This window comes from Maylandia zebra, linkage group LG6, assembly GCF_041146795.1.
Source record: "Maylandia zebra isolate NMK-2024a linkage group LG6, Mzebra_GT3a, whole genome shotgun sequence".
NCBI classification, from domain to species: Eukaryota; Metazoa; Chordata; class Actinopteri; order Cichliformes; family Cichlidae; genus Maylandia; species Maylandia zebra.
In genome coordinates, this window is record NC_135172.1 from 5,528,762 (window position 1) to 5,543,032 (window position 14,271).

General features: G+C 41.1%; 1 protein-coding gene across 2 annotated transcripts in view; it reads left to right on the forward strand.

Moving 5' to 3' along the window:
- The window catches only part of usp34 (ubiquitin specific peptidase 34), a 53,588-nt gene that overhangs the window by 18,901 nt on the left and 20,416 nt on the right, over positions 1-14,271 (forward strand). For both annotated transcript variants that reach the window (XM_004562183.4, XM_004562184.4), the window contains exons 9-36: positions 141-222; positions 322-414; positions 935-1,060; positions 1,176-1,305; positions 1,997-2,127; positions 2,670-3,397; positions 3,793-4,007; positions 4,104-4,222; positions 4,352-4,479; positions 4,788-4,877; positions 5,059-5,154; positions 6,973-7,055; positions 7,634-7,788; positions 8,801-8,914; positions 9,012-9,111; positions 9,256-9,418; positions 9,542-9,668; positions 9,777-9,927; positions 10,022-10,122; positions 10,301-10,516; positions 11,639-11,764; positions 11,872-11,994; positions 12,612-12,695; positions 12,776-12,862; positions 12,989-13,189; positions 13,291-13,373; positions 13,470-13,510; positions 13,601-13,725. In XM_004562183.4, coding sequence (XP_004562240.3) covers positions 141-222; positions 322-414; positions 935-1,060; positions 1,176-1,305; positions 1,997-2,127; positions 2,670-3,397; positions 3,793-4,007; positions 4,104-4,222; positions 4,352-4,479; positions 4,788-4,877; positions 5,059-5,154; positions 6,973-7,055; positions 7,634-7,788; positions 8,801-8,914; positions 9,012-9,111; positions 9,256-9,418; positions 9,542-9,668; positions 9,777-9,927; positions 10,022-10,122; positions 10,301-10,516; positions 11,639-11,764; positions 11,872-11,994; positions 12,612-12,695; positions 12,776-12,862; positions 12,989-13,189; positions 13,291-13,373; positions 13,470-13,510; positions 13,601-13,725 — 4,018 coding nt within the window. The remainder of the gene's footprint in view (positions 1-140; positions 223-321; positions 415-934; positions 1,061-1,175; positions 1,306-1,996; positions 2,128-2,669; positions 3,398-3,792; positions 4,008-4,103; positions 4,223-4,351; positions 4,480-4,787; positions 4,878-5,058; positions 5,155-6,972; positions 7,056-7,633; positions 7,789-8,800; positions 8,915-9,011; positions 9,112-9,255; positions 9,419-9,541; positions 9,669-9,776; positions 9,928-10,021; positions 10,123-10,300; positions 10,517-11,638; positions 11,765-11,871; positions 11,995-12,611; positions 12,696-12,775; positions 12,863-12,988; positions 13,190-13,290; positions 13,374-13,469; positions 13,511-13,600; positions 13,726-14,271) is intronic.

The window sequence follows — 14,271 nt, forward strand, 5'->3', positions numbered from 1 at the left end:
GATGCCTGTCCATAAATGCAAGCAAACAGGAAGGATGTGGTGCTATTTTAAACCAGTTTGGGCTAAAAATAAATAAATAAACAAATAAATAAAATAAAATGGTTCACACAGCGTATTATGATTCTGCTTTTTTCTTTCAGGTCCATAGCAAAGGAACTAGCCGACTGGCTGATCCACAACAATGTAGTGGAGCACATATTTGGCCCAAATTTGCACATTGAGGTGAGACTTTTGGTTCCAGTAATGAAAAATGAAAAAACTATTCTGGAGAACATTTCCCCCAGTTTTGCACATTTACATTTGTGTATGTGTGTTTTGTAGATCATTAAACAGTGCCAAGTGATCCTGAATTTCTTGGCTGCAGAGGGCCGGCTCAGCACACAGCACATAGACTGCATCTGGGCTGCAGCTCAGGTAAAATGAGAGACTGTACAGCTTTATTCCACTCCATCATGGGGCAGCCTGCAGTCAAACATCAGTCATACCAAGTGCTGGTATTTCTGTATTGGTGGATTTTTCTGTGTCAGAAGCACTGGGAACAAAACTTTTAAAAACTAGGGGTGTATATGCCACTAAATGGTTTATGCATTTAAGAGGGACACTGCACATTAACATACATTGCTGTGAATGTCAGAATTGGCAAAGAAGCCATTTTTCATCTGCAGATGAAGTGGGAACTTGATCTGATTTTAATTTATTCTTTCATTAACTTTAAATGGTTCAAATTCTTCTGTGATTTAATGCAATATTATATTTAGCCTGTGTTATATATAATAACTGTACTGTGATGAAATCATGGAAACACTTCAGGTGAATTAGTATGTTCCCTTCAGTATTTTGCGATGAGTTGATGAGATTGTGGGCGTTTTGTGTTTAACAACAATAACAGCTTCTTTGTTGTTGTTTTTTTTTTTCTTTTGCTTTTAAAAATCAGTTAAAACATTGCAGCCGCTACATCCACGACCTTTTCCCGTCTCTCATTAAAAACCTCGATCCTGTGCCTCTCCGTCATGTCCTCAACCTGGTATCAGGCCTGCATCCGAGCACTCACACCGAGCAGGTACAAAACATTCTGAAGTTGAAGCACTGGGCACAGTTTCACCAACATTGTCTTTAAGTGGTTGTGACGTCGCTATGATGAATTGCTTCTGTGTTTCCCCACTCTCCCCGGACAGACACTGTACTTGGCCTCTATGCTGATTAAGGCCCTCTGGAATAATGCATTGGCAGCAAAAGCCCAGCTCTCCAAACAAAGCTCCTTCGCCTCCCTGCTTAACACCAACATCCCCATGGGCAACAAGAAAGGTCAGCGTGCATGCATTTCAGTACGAAGCCTGTTATTTAAAAAACAAAACCAAAAACCCCCCACCAAAAAACAGTATAATATTTTTGAGGCTTTTTCTTACCACTTCAGTATCTGAGCTTTAGTTTAAAGACAACATGTTTTATATTAGTTGGCTGTGGGACTGGCTGTTTACCAGAAATGTAGTTTTTAATTTCTGGTTTTATAACTGGACCTGCCTTCTTCACTAACGATAATTTTAGGATAAAATTTCTTCCAAAATACAAAATGTTCCACAACCCAAGAGATTTCCTGCCACTTGATTTAAAGAAAAGCAAGAAACAAGTTTTTAATTTCATTCAATAGTGGCTAAAATGATTATATACTCAGTCGCACCTGTCGGGATAATTGATAATGTGATTCTAGGACAGCTGACATCATTTTTGCCGCGTGTCTGCAGATTTCCATTGGCAATATCTAAAGTTAAGTTGCAGATATCTGCAGTGTGATTTCCAGATATTTGCATCTTCATCATTAGTTATCGTTCCTCTATATATGTACAGTTTGGTTATGACTTTAGGATGAGTGGTGTTTTTACACAATAAATTCCTGAATCTTCATTAGACCTGGTCAATTCCACTTTCAGACTGTCGATGCGTTATTGAGCCTCAGGATTATACACGGTCCTCAGTCTGTCGTCTAATGTGGTTTCAGGTTCACCGGCCGCAAGTCCAGACAGCAGTGACAATAGCGACACGCAACACAGTGGAGGCAGCGACATGGAGATGGATGACCAGATGATGACTGGCAGCAAGAGGAATCAGCAAAGACTATCTGACACAGAGGTATAGAGCACATATGGTGACACAATGAACTAGGATCAGGTGGTAGAGCAGGTGTTCTACCAATGTGAAGGTCAGTGGATCGACCCCTGACTTCAGTCTGCATGATGCTGAACCTCAAGTTGCCCCCAGTGCATCTATTAGAGTATGTGTGTGAATGTTAGAAAGTGCTGTAGGAAGGTGGGTACGATTGGCTGAGTGTTGTATGCAAGTACCCGTCCATACAAACAAGAGAATAAAGAGCAGCTGACTTATTTTCCTCTGTAACAGTCATGATTGTTTTGAAGTCTGTCCTATCCTTGTGACCTTCTGCACTATGAAGGTCACTTTGACTTTTCTGGCCACAATAATTTTTACTTTCGGTCAAAACTTCAGTCCAGTTTTTGAAATGATTAAAATGACGTATTCTGAAGGGAGTTGAGGCCCTTAAATCTTATACCATGACCTGTTTCTTTGTCTAATGTCTTTCTGTAATGTCTAATTAAAGCCAGGTTGTTAACATAAAATGCACAACCAGGTGAAAAGAGCTGCTGCTGTTTCCTCAGGAGTCTATGCAGGGCAGCTCAGATGAAACTGCCAACAGCGTGGAGGAAGGCAGCAGCGGACCAGGCAGCAGCAGTGGCCGCAGCGAGGCTTCCAGCAACGAAGCCGCCTCTAGTCGAGCCAGCCAGTCAGCTGGGAGCCCAGGCAGCGAGCTGCACTCTGATGACATGGCAGATAGCGAGGCCTTAAAGGAGGAGGAAGAGGAGGAGGAAGAGGATGAAGAAGAAGACGAAGAGGAGGAGGATGATGACGATGAAGAAGATGAAGATGAGGGTAACCGCTCAGCTGCTGAAGGTGGGCACCAAAAGGAGCCCCGGGAGCAGACTGAGTCAAGGAAAAGGAAAGCCGGGGATGCTCTTGGTGAGGGGGCAGGGCCGAGTGGCCCAGGGGGAGGAGCCAAATCCAAGGTTCTCCCTTTCAACCCAGAAACTTCTGGTATTATGGTAACAGCGGCGACAGCGTCTCTAGAGAGCCGCATGAGAATGCTTGACACTTGTTCAGCATCGTCATCTGCTCGGCCTGATGGGACAGAGACCCAGCAGCAGCCGCCAGATATCAGCCCTTCTCAGATTGTCCAGGGACCTCAGGAGCCTCCCTGTCTCCCGCGACCCGGGGACTTCCTAGGAGAGGCCATGAGCAGTGAACTCTTCAACTGCCGTCGTTTCATTGGCCCTCAGCACCACCACCACCATCATCACCATCATCATCACCACCACCACCATCATGAAGGGTAAGACTGCTACACTTCTGTTTATGAATGGCTAACACAGAGTGTCTGTCTACTGAGCACATAGTTTCAAATTAGGGTAGAAATGGAGGGACATTCATGGTATTCTGCATATAGCAATTTTTGTGTGTTTATATACTGTATATTAATAGGTAAGTATAGGATTTTACCTTCTGAGTACAGCTTATGTCCAGCACATATTGTAGTATTAAAGCTGGTTTTAGATGTAAAACATTTTATTGACTGCGGTGTTTATTTTGCATATTTGTCTTAAATCACAAATTTCATCTGTGCTAGGAAACTCTCTGTAGTTATACATGTTAGTGTTTTTGTTTTTTCTCTTTTAAATGTACCTGTCAGTCTATCCTTGATCTATAAACCCTACTTTCCTCCCTCAGACCCATGGTGGAGGACATGCTGAGTGCTGATGACGTTAGCTGCAGCAGCTCTCAGGTCAGTGCGAAGTCAGAGAAGAACATGGCTGATTTTGACGGGGAGGAATCGGGCTGTGAGGAGGAGCTAGTCCAGATAAACTCCCATGCTGAGCTCAGCTCCCACCTGCAGCAGCACCTTCCCAACTTGGCCTCCATTTACCATGAGCATCTGGTGCAAGGTGGGCCACACTATGGAACTAGGACAGTTTAATTTATAACAATAATAATAATAATAGTAGTAAATCTGACCATGTGAATGCTCTTTATCCCCTCAGGTCCAGCTGTTCATAAACATCAGTACTCCAGCAGCCACGCTGTGACTGACATCAACTTGGATAATGTTTGTAAGAAGGGCAACACTCTGCTCTGGGACCTGGTACAAGATGAAGATGCGGTACGACTTCCACTTCTCCAATATTTCCTTATAGACAATGCTTTATGTTCACAGAGTTGATAGATGGTGCTTCAGCTAGCTTCAGTAGGATTGTGTAAAATTCATTTTATAATTTGCTTGTGTGTTTAGATTCATCTCTCTGAAGGTCTTATCAATGAAGCTGAGAAACTGCTGTGCTCGCTGGTCTGCTGGTTCACTGACAGACAGATTCGAATGCGCTTTATCGAGGGTTGTCTTGACAACTTGGCCCATCACCGGTAAGAGTGACCTCTTTATTTATGTTTTAAATTGGTGCATAAATGTATAAATACAACACGCTTATGATGTTTAGGACTTACCTCTGATTGAATGTATTGAAAATGAATAATTGGTAGGCACCTGTTCTTGCAGTGCACACATAAAAAGGGTTGCATGTTGTAGCTTCCTGTGCATAGATAAACTACTGATTTATCAACACCAGATAATCATTTCTTGAGCATTTAAAATGTTCATCTTATTTATTTTTGTAATTATTCTCGTTTGGGAATCTTGAAAAACTGGACTCTGTCTTCTTCTCTTCTCTCAGGTCAGTTGTGGTTTCCTTGCGTCTACTCCCTAAACTTTTTGGCACTTTCCAGCAATTTGGCTCCAGCTATGACACTCATTGGATCACCATGTAAGTTACACCACTTCTTCAGAGTGCAAAAGTCAAATACCATATGGAGTTTCAGATACAATTACATGACTCATCAAAGCTGAGTCAAAATATTTGAGTCTTTCTGAAAAAAATAGAAATATGAGTATTGAAGTGTTTTGTTTTGTGAGCCTTGCACTGATTTGGTTGTTGGTTCTGTCAGGTGGGCTGAAAAGGAGCTGCACATGATGAAACTGTTTTTCGACAACCTGCAACACTACATCCAAGAAGTCAGAGAACACCGGCACAAATTTGCACTGTGAGTCTGTCTTACACCACTACTACATATCGACACTACTATACAGAATATTGAGTCTCCCTTTATTTCTTTATATTTTGCTTGCAAGAAGCCGGACTCGTAATTCTTTTTAAAGTGTTCCCTGAGCTTCTCCAGTCTTTCTGAAATTCTTTGGTTGCTTTTTCACTCAATCCCATCTTTGTTCCTGTCCAGAAACAAGTTAAGTCACTTACCACTGACATATAAATAATTCAAGCAAAACAGCAGCACCTGCTGTAATTCAAGGTGTGAAGTCGGCTTTACAGACAACTTCGTATCAAATTGTCTGTTAGAAAAGCACATTATTTGTTCTCATTTCTTCAGTTGAATCTACAAAAAAGGCCCGACATGATAGTATGACAAGAATAAAATATCACTTTTGCACCAACAAGTTGATTCACAAACTGCTATTAGCTGGAAACTTTATATATCTTGGGGAAACTGGAGATTTGGAAGACAAGAGAAAATGGTACTGTCGACAGTGTGATAAAGAACAACAGAAGCAGACCTTTCAATGTGGTTCAAGAAGCCTGGAGAAATTTTCCTCATGATGACTTAAAGAAATTATGAGTTCAGGCTGTGAAGAATAAAGTTGGTCATACTAAATATTCGCTTTCAACTTGTTAGAAACTGTCCAAACTGTTTTTGCCTTGTATACTGTGTATAACTAACACACACACACACACACACACACACTACCTATTTAACCACCCCCTTCCGTGAAAGGACTGCTGGCTACCCGGACAAATGTGAGTTGAGTTTGTTTTAAAACTTAGATTTTATGTTATTTCTTTATCCATAACTGTTGTTGCAATTCATTACTGCCTCTTTTACTGCTCTTTTTAAACCTATTCTTTTTAAACTTCTTTTTAAACTGTATTGCTTTTTGCACTGTAGAAGCTGGTGAGAAACAGTATTTCGTTTCAGGCTGGGTAACACTACGAAATGACAATAAACTTCTATAACTGTACTTAACGGGACGCTTGATTTTGCAGTTGTTAATAATGACTTTTATCTTTCTATGAAGTTCTTTAGGCCACATTACTTTAGTAGTCATTGAATACTTTCTGTTCTTTATTAAAATTAAGAGACTCATATATGCACACTTTTTAAAAAAAAAAATTGGTTGACCTTAGTTCATTTATTTAAGTTAAACAATGCTTCCTTTTTCAGTTTATCATTTCTTGTTTGTAATTAATTTGTCAGCTTTCTGAGTCACAGTTTTATTCTCTTAATTATGGCTAGAAAACAAAGCACCTTCCACCTGATAATTCCACATTTAGGAAGAATTGGACACTAAAGTCACTTCTCAGAAAAATCATGCTGACAGTGGAATTCCTGTACCCAATTTAAAATTTCAGTTTTTGTTGTGAGAGCATCAGTGTTACAATTCCTCGTTGAGACTAGCCAAGTGTTTGAGTTTTTGCTTTTTGGAAAACAAAGATGCGTCTCATGATTCTGTCCACCAGCAAATTCATTTTTATCTTCACATTATCTGCATAACACCTCTTTAGTTCCATTTGATTGCTTTGCTTAATGTTCCCTTGTGTGCAGTTATTATCCTGCTTTAACCTTTAATGACACTGTAATTGCCCACTAGTGTGATATTTCTGGAGTGCCCATGATAGCAGCCACTGTTCATTTAAATTATTTACACATGCATCTCAAAGACTGCGTTAGCAGAAGTGTGCTTGGTGTCAATACTTCTGAGAGAGCAGTTGGAAGCTTCTGCAAACTGTGATCTTCAGACATCAGTTCACTTTCTTCACTGTTGACACATAACTCGTCTGTGTTGTGCAGGTACAGTCACAGTGCAGAGGTCCAGGTCCGTCTGCAGTTCCTTACCTGTGTCTTTTCCACACTGGGATCTCCCGACCACTTCAGTAAGATTCCGATACCATTTATGTACTAGAGTAATATTCTCTGTGAACTAAGATGCTTTTAAAAGACATGCACCTATCCAGAGAGTTGCACAGAGGTAGAGGTGTCCATATTATGCTTTAGTAAATAACAGCTGTGGTTTTCATAACATAACCCTGATCTCTGCTGTGTTTCCACACCACACCATTCACTTCTTGAGGAATATTTTACACCCCAAAAGAGGGAAAAAAAATTTAAAGGAGTGAAGTGTTTTCTTAAAGTTTCGTGGTCTTTAGCACTTTGCATTTCAGTCTTGATTTCTGAGCCTTTCTTGTTGGGTTCTTTCATTTTACATTGGGGATCTCTAAAATTATCCACCTTTTTAGCGTGTTTACGTATAATAAAAGAAAATGTGTCTCTTACCTTTTAATCCCCTTTAGAAGCTCTTAGCCTCTTATGTATGGATGTGCAACGTAAGCAGATAATTATGGCCAAAAGCCCAAAGATAAGGGGGAAAAGTGGTCTGCGTTATATGAACCCGGTCTGCGTTTGACATCGCTGAACTCTAGTTTGTAATTATTTTGGTGTTTGGATTTGTCAGGACTGAGTCTGGAGCAAGTGGACATTCTGTGGCACTGTCTGGTGGAGGACGCTGAATGTTACGATGATGCGTTGCACTGGTTCCTCAACCAGGTCCGCAGCAAAGACCAGCATGCTATGGGCATGGAGACCTACAAACATCTCTTCCTGGAGAAGGTAGTAAAAAGACCGTGGATTATAGAATTTTATGGGTGTCCCATGGGTAATGAATAAGAATGGCTGTGGAATTATAGATAATTCCAAAGTGGAGGGACGGGGCAAAAACCTGTGCCCGTTTCGTGTACAACTTGTGACATAAATTTAATTCCATAAATCTCTTAAATGTTTGACAAAATACCCTTTATTTCCTGTGCTGTGCAACGTTAATTTGGCAGGAAATTTTTCAGTTGGAAAAGAATCATAGCATTAAGATTTTCTTTTCTTTTCTTGGTTTCACTATACAGGTTCTGTACATGAACTGGTTGTCTTCTAGTTCAATTTCTGCGATCTGTTAGTCTGCCTGGCTATCGAGCTCTCTTATCAGCTCCATTTGCACTTGTGCTAGATTTTTTTTTTAGTTTGTCTGTAGTTGTGCATATAGTATGGCAGTCTACAGGGTGGAAATGTTACACAAGAGGACAAGAGCATGATGTGTTGCTAACACAACTTCAGCTCTTTGCAACCACTTACACAGACAGCATGCTAATGCTAAGCTAGTCAAAAGAACAAAGTGATGTTAGAGCCCAGCCCAGCAGCCAGCCCCTGAACTTCAACGGGTAACAAAAGCAGTGATGAGCAGTCAGGCTGCAGCCACTGTTCCTACCTCTTCATGTTTGTACAGCGGCGATTCCTTTAAAGTCTCTTTGTGCTTTTTTTCCCATCTTCGCTTTGTGTTCATACCTAAATACTAAAAGAAAGATCATATGCGTGTCCTCATTAGAATAGGGTTTTGTGTAAGTGTGTGGGACTGTAGCCTCAGGTTTATAGTTTAGAGCTGGAAATAAATAATAAATAAAAAAAACAGGAACAGAATTTATCAGACTATTTCTCATACGTTTATTCAACTGGATGGGTTTAAACTCAGCTGGGGTGGAGCACAATCACGACCCTCTGGGCAGCTTCAGACGAGCAGCAGCCGTGTGTTGATGTTGACTACTTTGTGTTTGTTAATGTCACTGTGTGTCTCCAGATGCCACAGCTGAAACCAGAGACTATCAGCATGACAGGCCTCAACCTCTTTCAGCACCTCTGTAACCTGGCCCGGCTTGCCACTACTGCACTGGACAACGCCTCTAGCTGTGAGGTAAATGGAAACAAAAGCATGTGATGCTCGTAATCAGACATGTTGTCTTCAGACACATTTGAGTAGATGCTTAATTGAGGAATGTCTGTGCCGCCAGCTGTGTGGGATGGACCAGCTGTGGGGGATCGCTCTGAGAGCTCAATCTGCTGATATCAGCCGCGCTGCTATACAGTACATCAACTCCTACTACATCAATGGTCAGTTTTTACTCACTGCACTATGATGAAGTCATATGCTTTGTTATGAAATTGTTGTTTTTGTTCTTCCGTACCAATAAGAACAAGAAGACTTTGAAAAATTGCTGATCTTAATCTATTAATTCTACTTTTGTGTGTCTCCAGCTGGTAAAACAGGACTGGAGAAGGAACAAGAGTTCATAAGGAAATGTATGGAGAGCCTCCTGATGGCTTCTGCCAACTTGGAGAAGGATGCCCACTCCAGTCTGACCAGCATTGAGAGGGGGTTGCTCATGCTCAAAACACACCTGGAGGCGTTCCGGCGCAGGTACACACACCTGGAATGTTTACATTATGAAAAACTCAGTGGTCAAAATCATTTTATATGGGAAAAAAAAAAAAGCAAACAAACAGTATTGCAGCACATCGTTTCGTCTCTGGTCTGTGGCAGGTTTGCTTACCACCTGCGACAGTGGCAGATCGAGGGGACGGGAATCAGCAGCCACCTTAAAGCTTTGAGTGACAAACAGTCTCTACCTCTTAGGATCGTCTGTCAGCCCGCCGGCCTGCCTGACAAGGTGACACTTTATTAAAAGCAAATAAGTCTTATTGCATAAATACTTATAATGTGCTTCTACAGTACAAGTCAAATGTTTGGACCCACTACCCATTACATATTTCTGCAGATGACCATTGAGATGTATCCCAGTGACCAAGTAGCTGACCTGCGAGCTGAGGTGACCCACTGGTACGAGAACCTGCAGAAGGAGCAGATGAACCATCAGGCTCAGCTGCAGGAATTTGGCCAGAGTGGCCGGCAGCCAGGAGACTTCCCAGGTCAGGTCCCTCCATAAAATATTCTCCCTTGCTTTTGTTTGTGTGTCAATGTGTGAGTGAGTCTGCTAGTGAAATGTTGTCTCGTGTTCTGCAGGTGGTTTGATGGGACCGGTCAGGATGATCTCTTCTGGTCATGAACTTACCACAGACTATGATGAGAAGACTCTGCATGAGCTGGGCTTTAAAGACATGCAGGTAACAGTTTGACTTCTCTTCTGTATAAGAAACGGCCAACAGTAGGACAGACTGCAGTTCAGCTCAAGTCTGAAAGATTGTTTTACATCTTTTAACGTTGTTGTCTAATCATGTAAATTTTGATTACATTTGTTCAGTGCAGATGAGTTTTATGAACCATCTTCTTATCTGATCCCAGATGGTATTTGTGTCTCTGGGAGCTCCACGGAGGGAGAGGAAGGGCGAGGGCATCCAATTGCCTGCCTCCTGTCTTCCACCTCCTCAGAAAGAGCACATTCCTATGCTACTGCTCCTTCAGGAGCCACATCTCACCACACTCTTCGACCTGCTGGAGATGCTGGCTTGCTTCAAACCACCCAGCCCAAACACAGAGAAGGTCCAGGAGAGCCCAGAGGTGGGTATTAGTTATGGAAGAACTCCTGAAGGGATGTATACATCATATGGCTGTTATATTGGCTAAAATGTATGGAAAATTGTATTTACTAGGTATAATATTAGACCACATGTAATAATGCAAAAGAGCAGGTATGAACTGAAACCCAGTTTGAGAGGTGAGGTCACTGAAACACAGAAAACTGTTTTAAGGTGTACCTTTGATTTATGTTAGTTGATGTTCACAGTCATGTTCATCCACATGTATAACTACATTTGTGGGTAAGAGAGATGCCTCAAGTATGCAAAATGGTTAACATTTCTTGCCTTAGTATTAGAAATATGCTAGACTATTTATTTGTATTTAATTAATGCACAACACCATGTTGTCTAAGATGTTATGTTGCCACCTACTACTCACTGGTGTCATCCTTGGTTACTCCATCGCCTGAAGGCAGCATTGTCAGCGTGTTTCTGTGACAGGAAGTTGTAAACAGACAAATTTGAAAGTAAGACGGGTTCGACAGTTCTTTGGCTGAAAAAATGAACCGTTGCATGTAGGTGTTCAGGAGAAATTACATAAACTGACAAACGTGAAATGATATAAAAGCATTTAACTGGAACAAAGCATAACCAAATTCAGTACAGATGTGTTTATAAAATAACAAATAACAAAATGTTAAAACACTGTTTGATTTTGGAAGATCAGAATCATTGATTTCTTAAGGCTCTTGAATATGTCCTTTCCTAACTTTGTCCATGAGGGCTGTACTCAGTTTTGGCTATTTTCTTTCAGTTTTCGCAGACTACTTGACATAAATTCTGTTTAATCTGCAAGTAAATTAATCACCAGCCATTGCAGCCATTCCCCAACTCTCTGTGAATGATATTCAAGGTCTTTGATCTGTGCTTGTTGATCAATGGTGATGACAATTTGCATATTAATGATCAAGGAACTGAACTGACAGCCCATTGTTCACTCAGTCACTTCGATGAGTGACGAAACCTTTCTCCCACTGAGAACGCTACGTCCAGATGAATAGAATCAACCTTTAGGGATTTAGTTACCTGGATGAGCATCAAGACAGTCACCAGGAACATCCCTGCTAACTAAAGTTTTGTTTTGTTTTGTTGTTAAACTCAGAGCGCACGATGCGAGGAGCTTCACCTTCACGCAGAGAATTTGTCTCGTCGAGTTTGGGAGCTGCTCATGCTGCTTCCCACCTGTCCCAAAATGTTGCAGGCCTTCCAGAACATCTCAGATGATACGGTCAGTCATCCTGTTTAAATAAGGGCTCTTCAAGAGTTTGTTGTTGATCGCACAAACATAGAATAACTAAATTTGCTTTTAATTTTGTGTTTTTATTTTGTCTGAAGAATGGCGAGGGTTTGTGTTGGAAGGAGCTGCTGAGGATTAAAAGTCCTCACAAACTGCTGTACGCTCTAGAGATCATCGAGGCTCTGGGAAAGCCCAATCGACGCATCCACAGAGAGTCAACAGTAAGACAGATAAAGGATTGATGGCCTCTTTCTGTCCGCAGGATCCGCTGCCAAGTGTGGAATCTGTAGATGTTAATATAGGGACACGAGTCGAGTTAAAACAAATTAACTAAGTGGTAGCACCATTACTGCGACTATAGTCTGACTGTAGACACTTTTGTTTTTTAAATTGAGGTACAACTTGTAATCCCAAATATATTTAAATGTAAAGTCACTAAAATCAATATGCTGGGTGCTCTGTACAGTACAGTGAAAAAAGTTTTTGCCCCTTTCTTTAAATATTTGTCACACTTAAATTTTTCAGATTGATAAATTGATAAAAGATAACCCAAGAAAATATAAAAATAAATTTTTAAATCATGAGTTCATTTTTGAAGGGAAAAAAGCTATACAAGACTTACGTAAAAAAGTAATTGGCCCTTAAATCCAGAAAAGTTTGGGTAGTTTCTTTCCCCCTATTTGGACTAAAGCCGGCATTAAAAACATTCCATAAATAATGATACTTTTACAGTGCAATGCATGTTTCATGGAGAACTTGGCATCATCGTTTCAAAAACGTAAAATTGTGTTAGTGACAGTATTACTATTTTACTTAGTTCTTGCTTGTTCGTTCCCAGGGCAGCTATAGTGACCTGTATCCAGACTCGGACGACTCCAGTGAGGATCAGATAGAAAACAGCAAAAACACCTGGAGCTGCAAGGTACAGCACAACACTAACTCAAGCAGGATGGAAATCAAATTCCTCTCAATCCTGGCTTTAATTGTCTTCTTCTTCTTTAGTTTGTTTCATCTGGAGGTTTACAGCTGCTTTTGGAAATTTTTAATTCGGGCATCCTCGAACCCAAAGACCAAGAATCCTGGACAGTGGTGAGACATTTTAGTCTACCTTTGTCATTTTCTACATTTTCAGTAGATAGTAGATGTATTTTATGAGCATATTATTGGACAGACTAATATAAGTAAGTGTTTGGTTTGATGTCCTTTTATCTATAGTGGCTGCTGGACTGTCTGGCCTGCCTGCTGAAGCTGATCTGCCAGTTTGCTGTAGACCCTGCAGACTTGGATTTAGCCTACCACGATGTCTTCTCCTGGTCAGGCCTCTCCGACAGCCAACGTAAAAGGGCATGGCCAGGCAAATCGCGCAAATCCACTGTAGATCATGGCAAAGGCCTGCACATCCCTCGACTGACTGAAGTAACTATTCCAGCTGACTTGTAATGCTTTGTAGCAGAAACTGCCAACAGGACGTTTCTGACTTCTGGATCTTTATCATCGGCTCTTCTGTCTGTTCGCAGGTGTTCCTCAGCCTTGTTCAAGGCACCAACCTGATCCAGCGACTAATCAATGTGGCCTACACTTACGACAACCTTGCACACAGGTTTGCCATACAAAAGCTCAAAAATGTGTTCTTTACTTTTAAATGGACAGCATAGTTGACATGTTTGTTGTTGTTTTTGTTTGTTTTTGTTTGCAGAGTTCTGAAGGCTCAGTCTGACCACAGGTCTCGACACGAAGGTAAGGATTTTACATTTTCAGACGGTGATCATGCTAAAAATGTTAAAAGAAGTAAGCTGGTGGAGTGTGACAGTAATGTTTTACCCACAGTGACTCACTATTCCATGTGGCTGCTGGTGAGCTGGGCTCACTGCTCTTCAACAGTGAAATCCAGTCTGGCTGACAGCGACCACCTGCACGACTGGCTGAAAAAACTCACCCTCCTGATTCCTGAGGTGAGTCTAACATCCACAGCTCCATCACAAGTCAAGAGATATTAATTTACTCCATAAAAAGGTAGAAGTTTTCTTAATGGTCTTGTGATGTTGTATGACCGTATAGATGGATCATTTTTGTGCTTTCTTGAGCTCTCAGTAGCATTTTACCGGGACAATGGATGTCAAAAATATTAATCCTTAATCCTCAGGTGGACTTTAAAAATCATTCACATCTAAACTGGTCCCAGTCACACCTCTGTTAAAATGTTCATGAATTTTGTTCCAGACTTGTTTTAGAAATCTTTATAACACTCAATTCAGTTGTTTTTGTAATTACTATTACAGCCTGATGAGGGCGACAAGTTCACATTTCTTTGAGGATAATTTATGCAATTCAGTTGTTTGTGATACCTGAATGCTTCAAGTTTGTTTCATACTTCTGTCGGGTCCTCGCCGTATTAGCAGCAGGGCAGTAGAGCACAAGCAAGATTGTGGTTCAGACTTTAGTCGTTTAATCAGCATGTCAGTATGCTTCACTTTATCATCATTTTGTTGAGGTGCGTT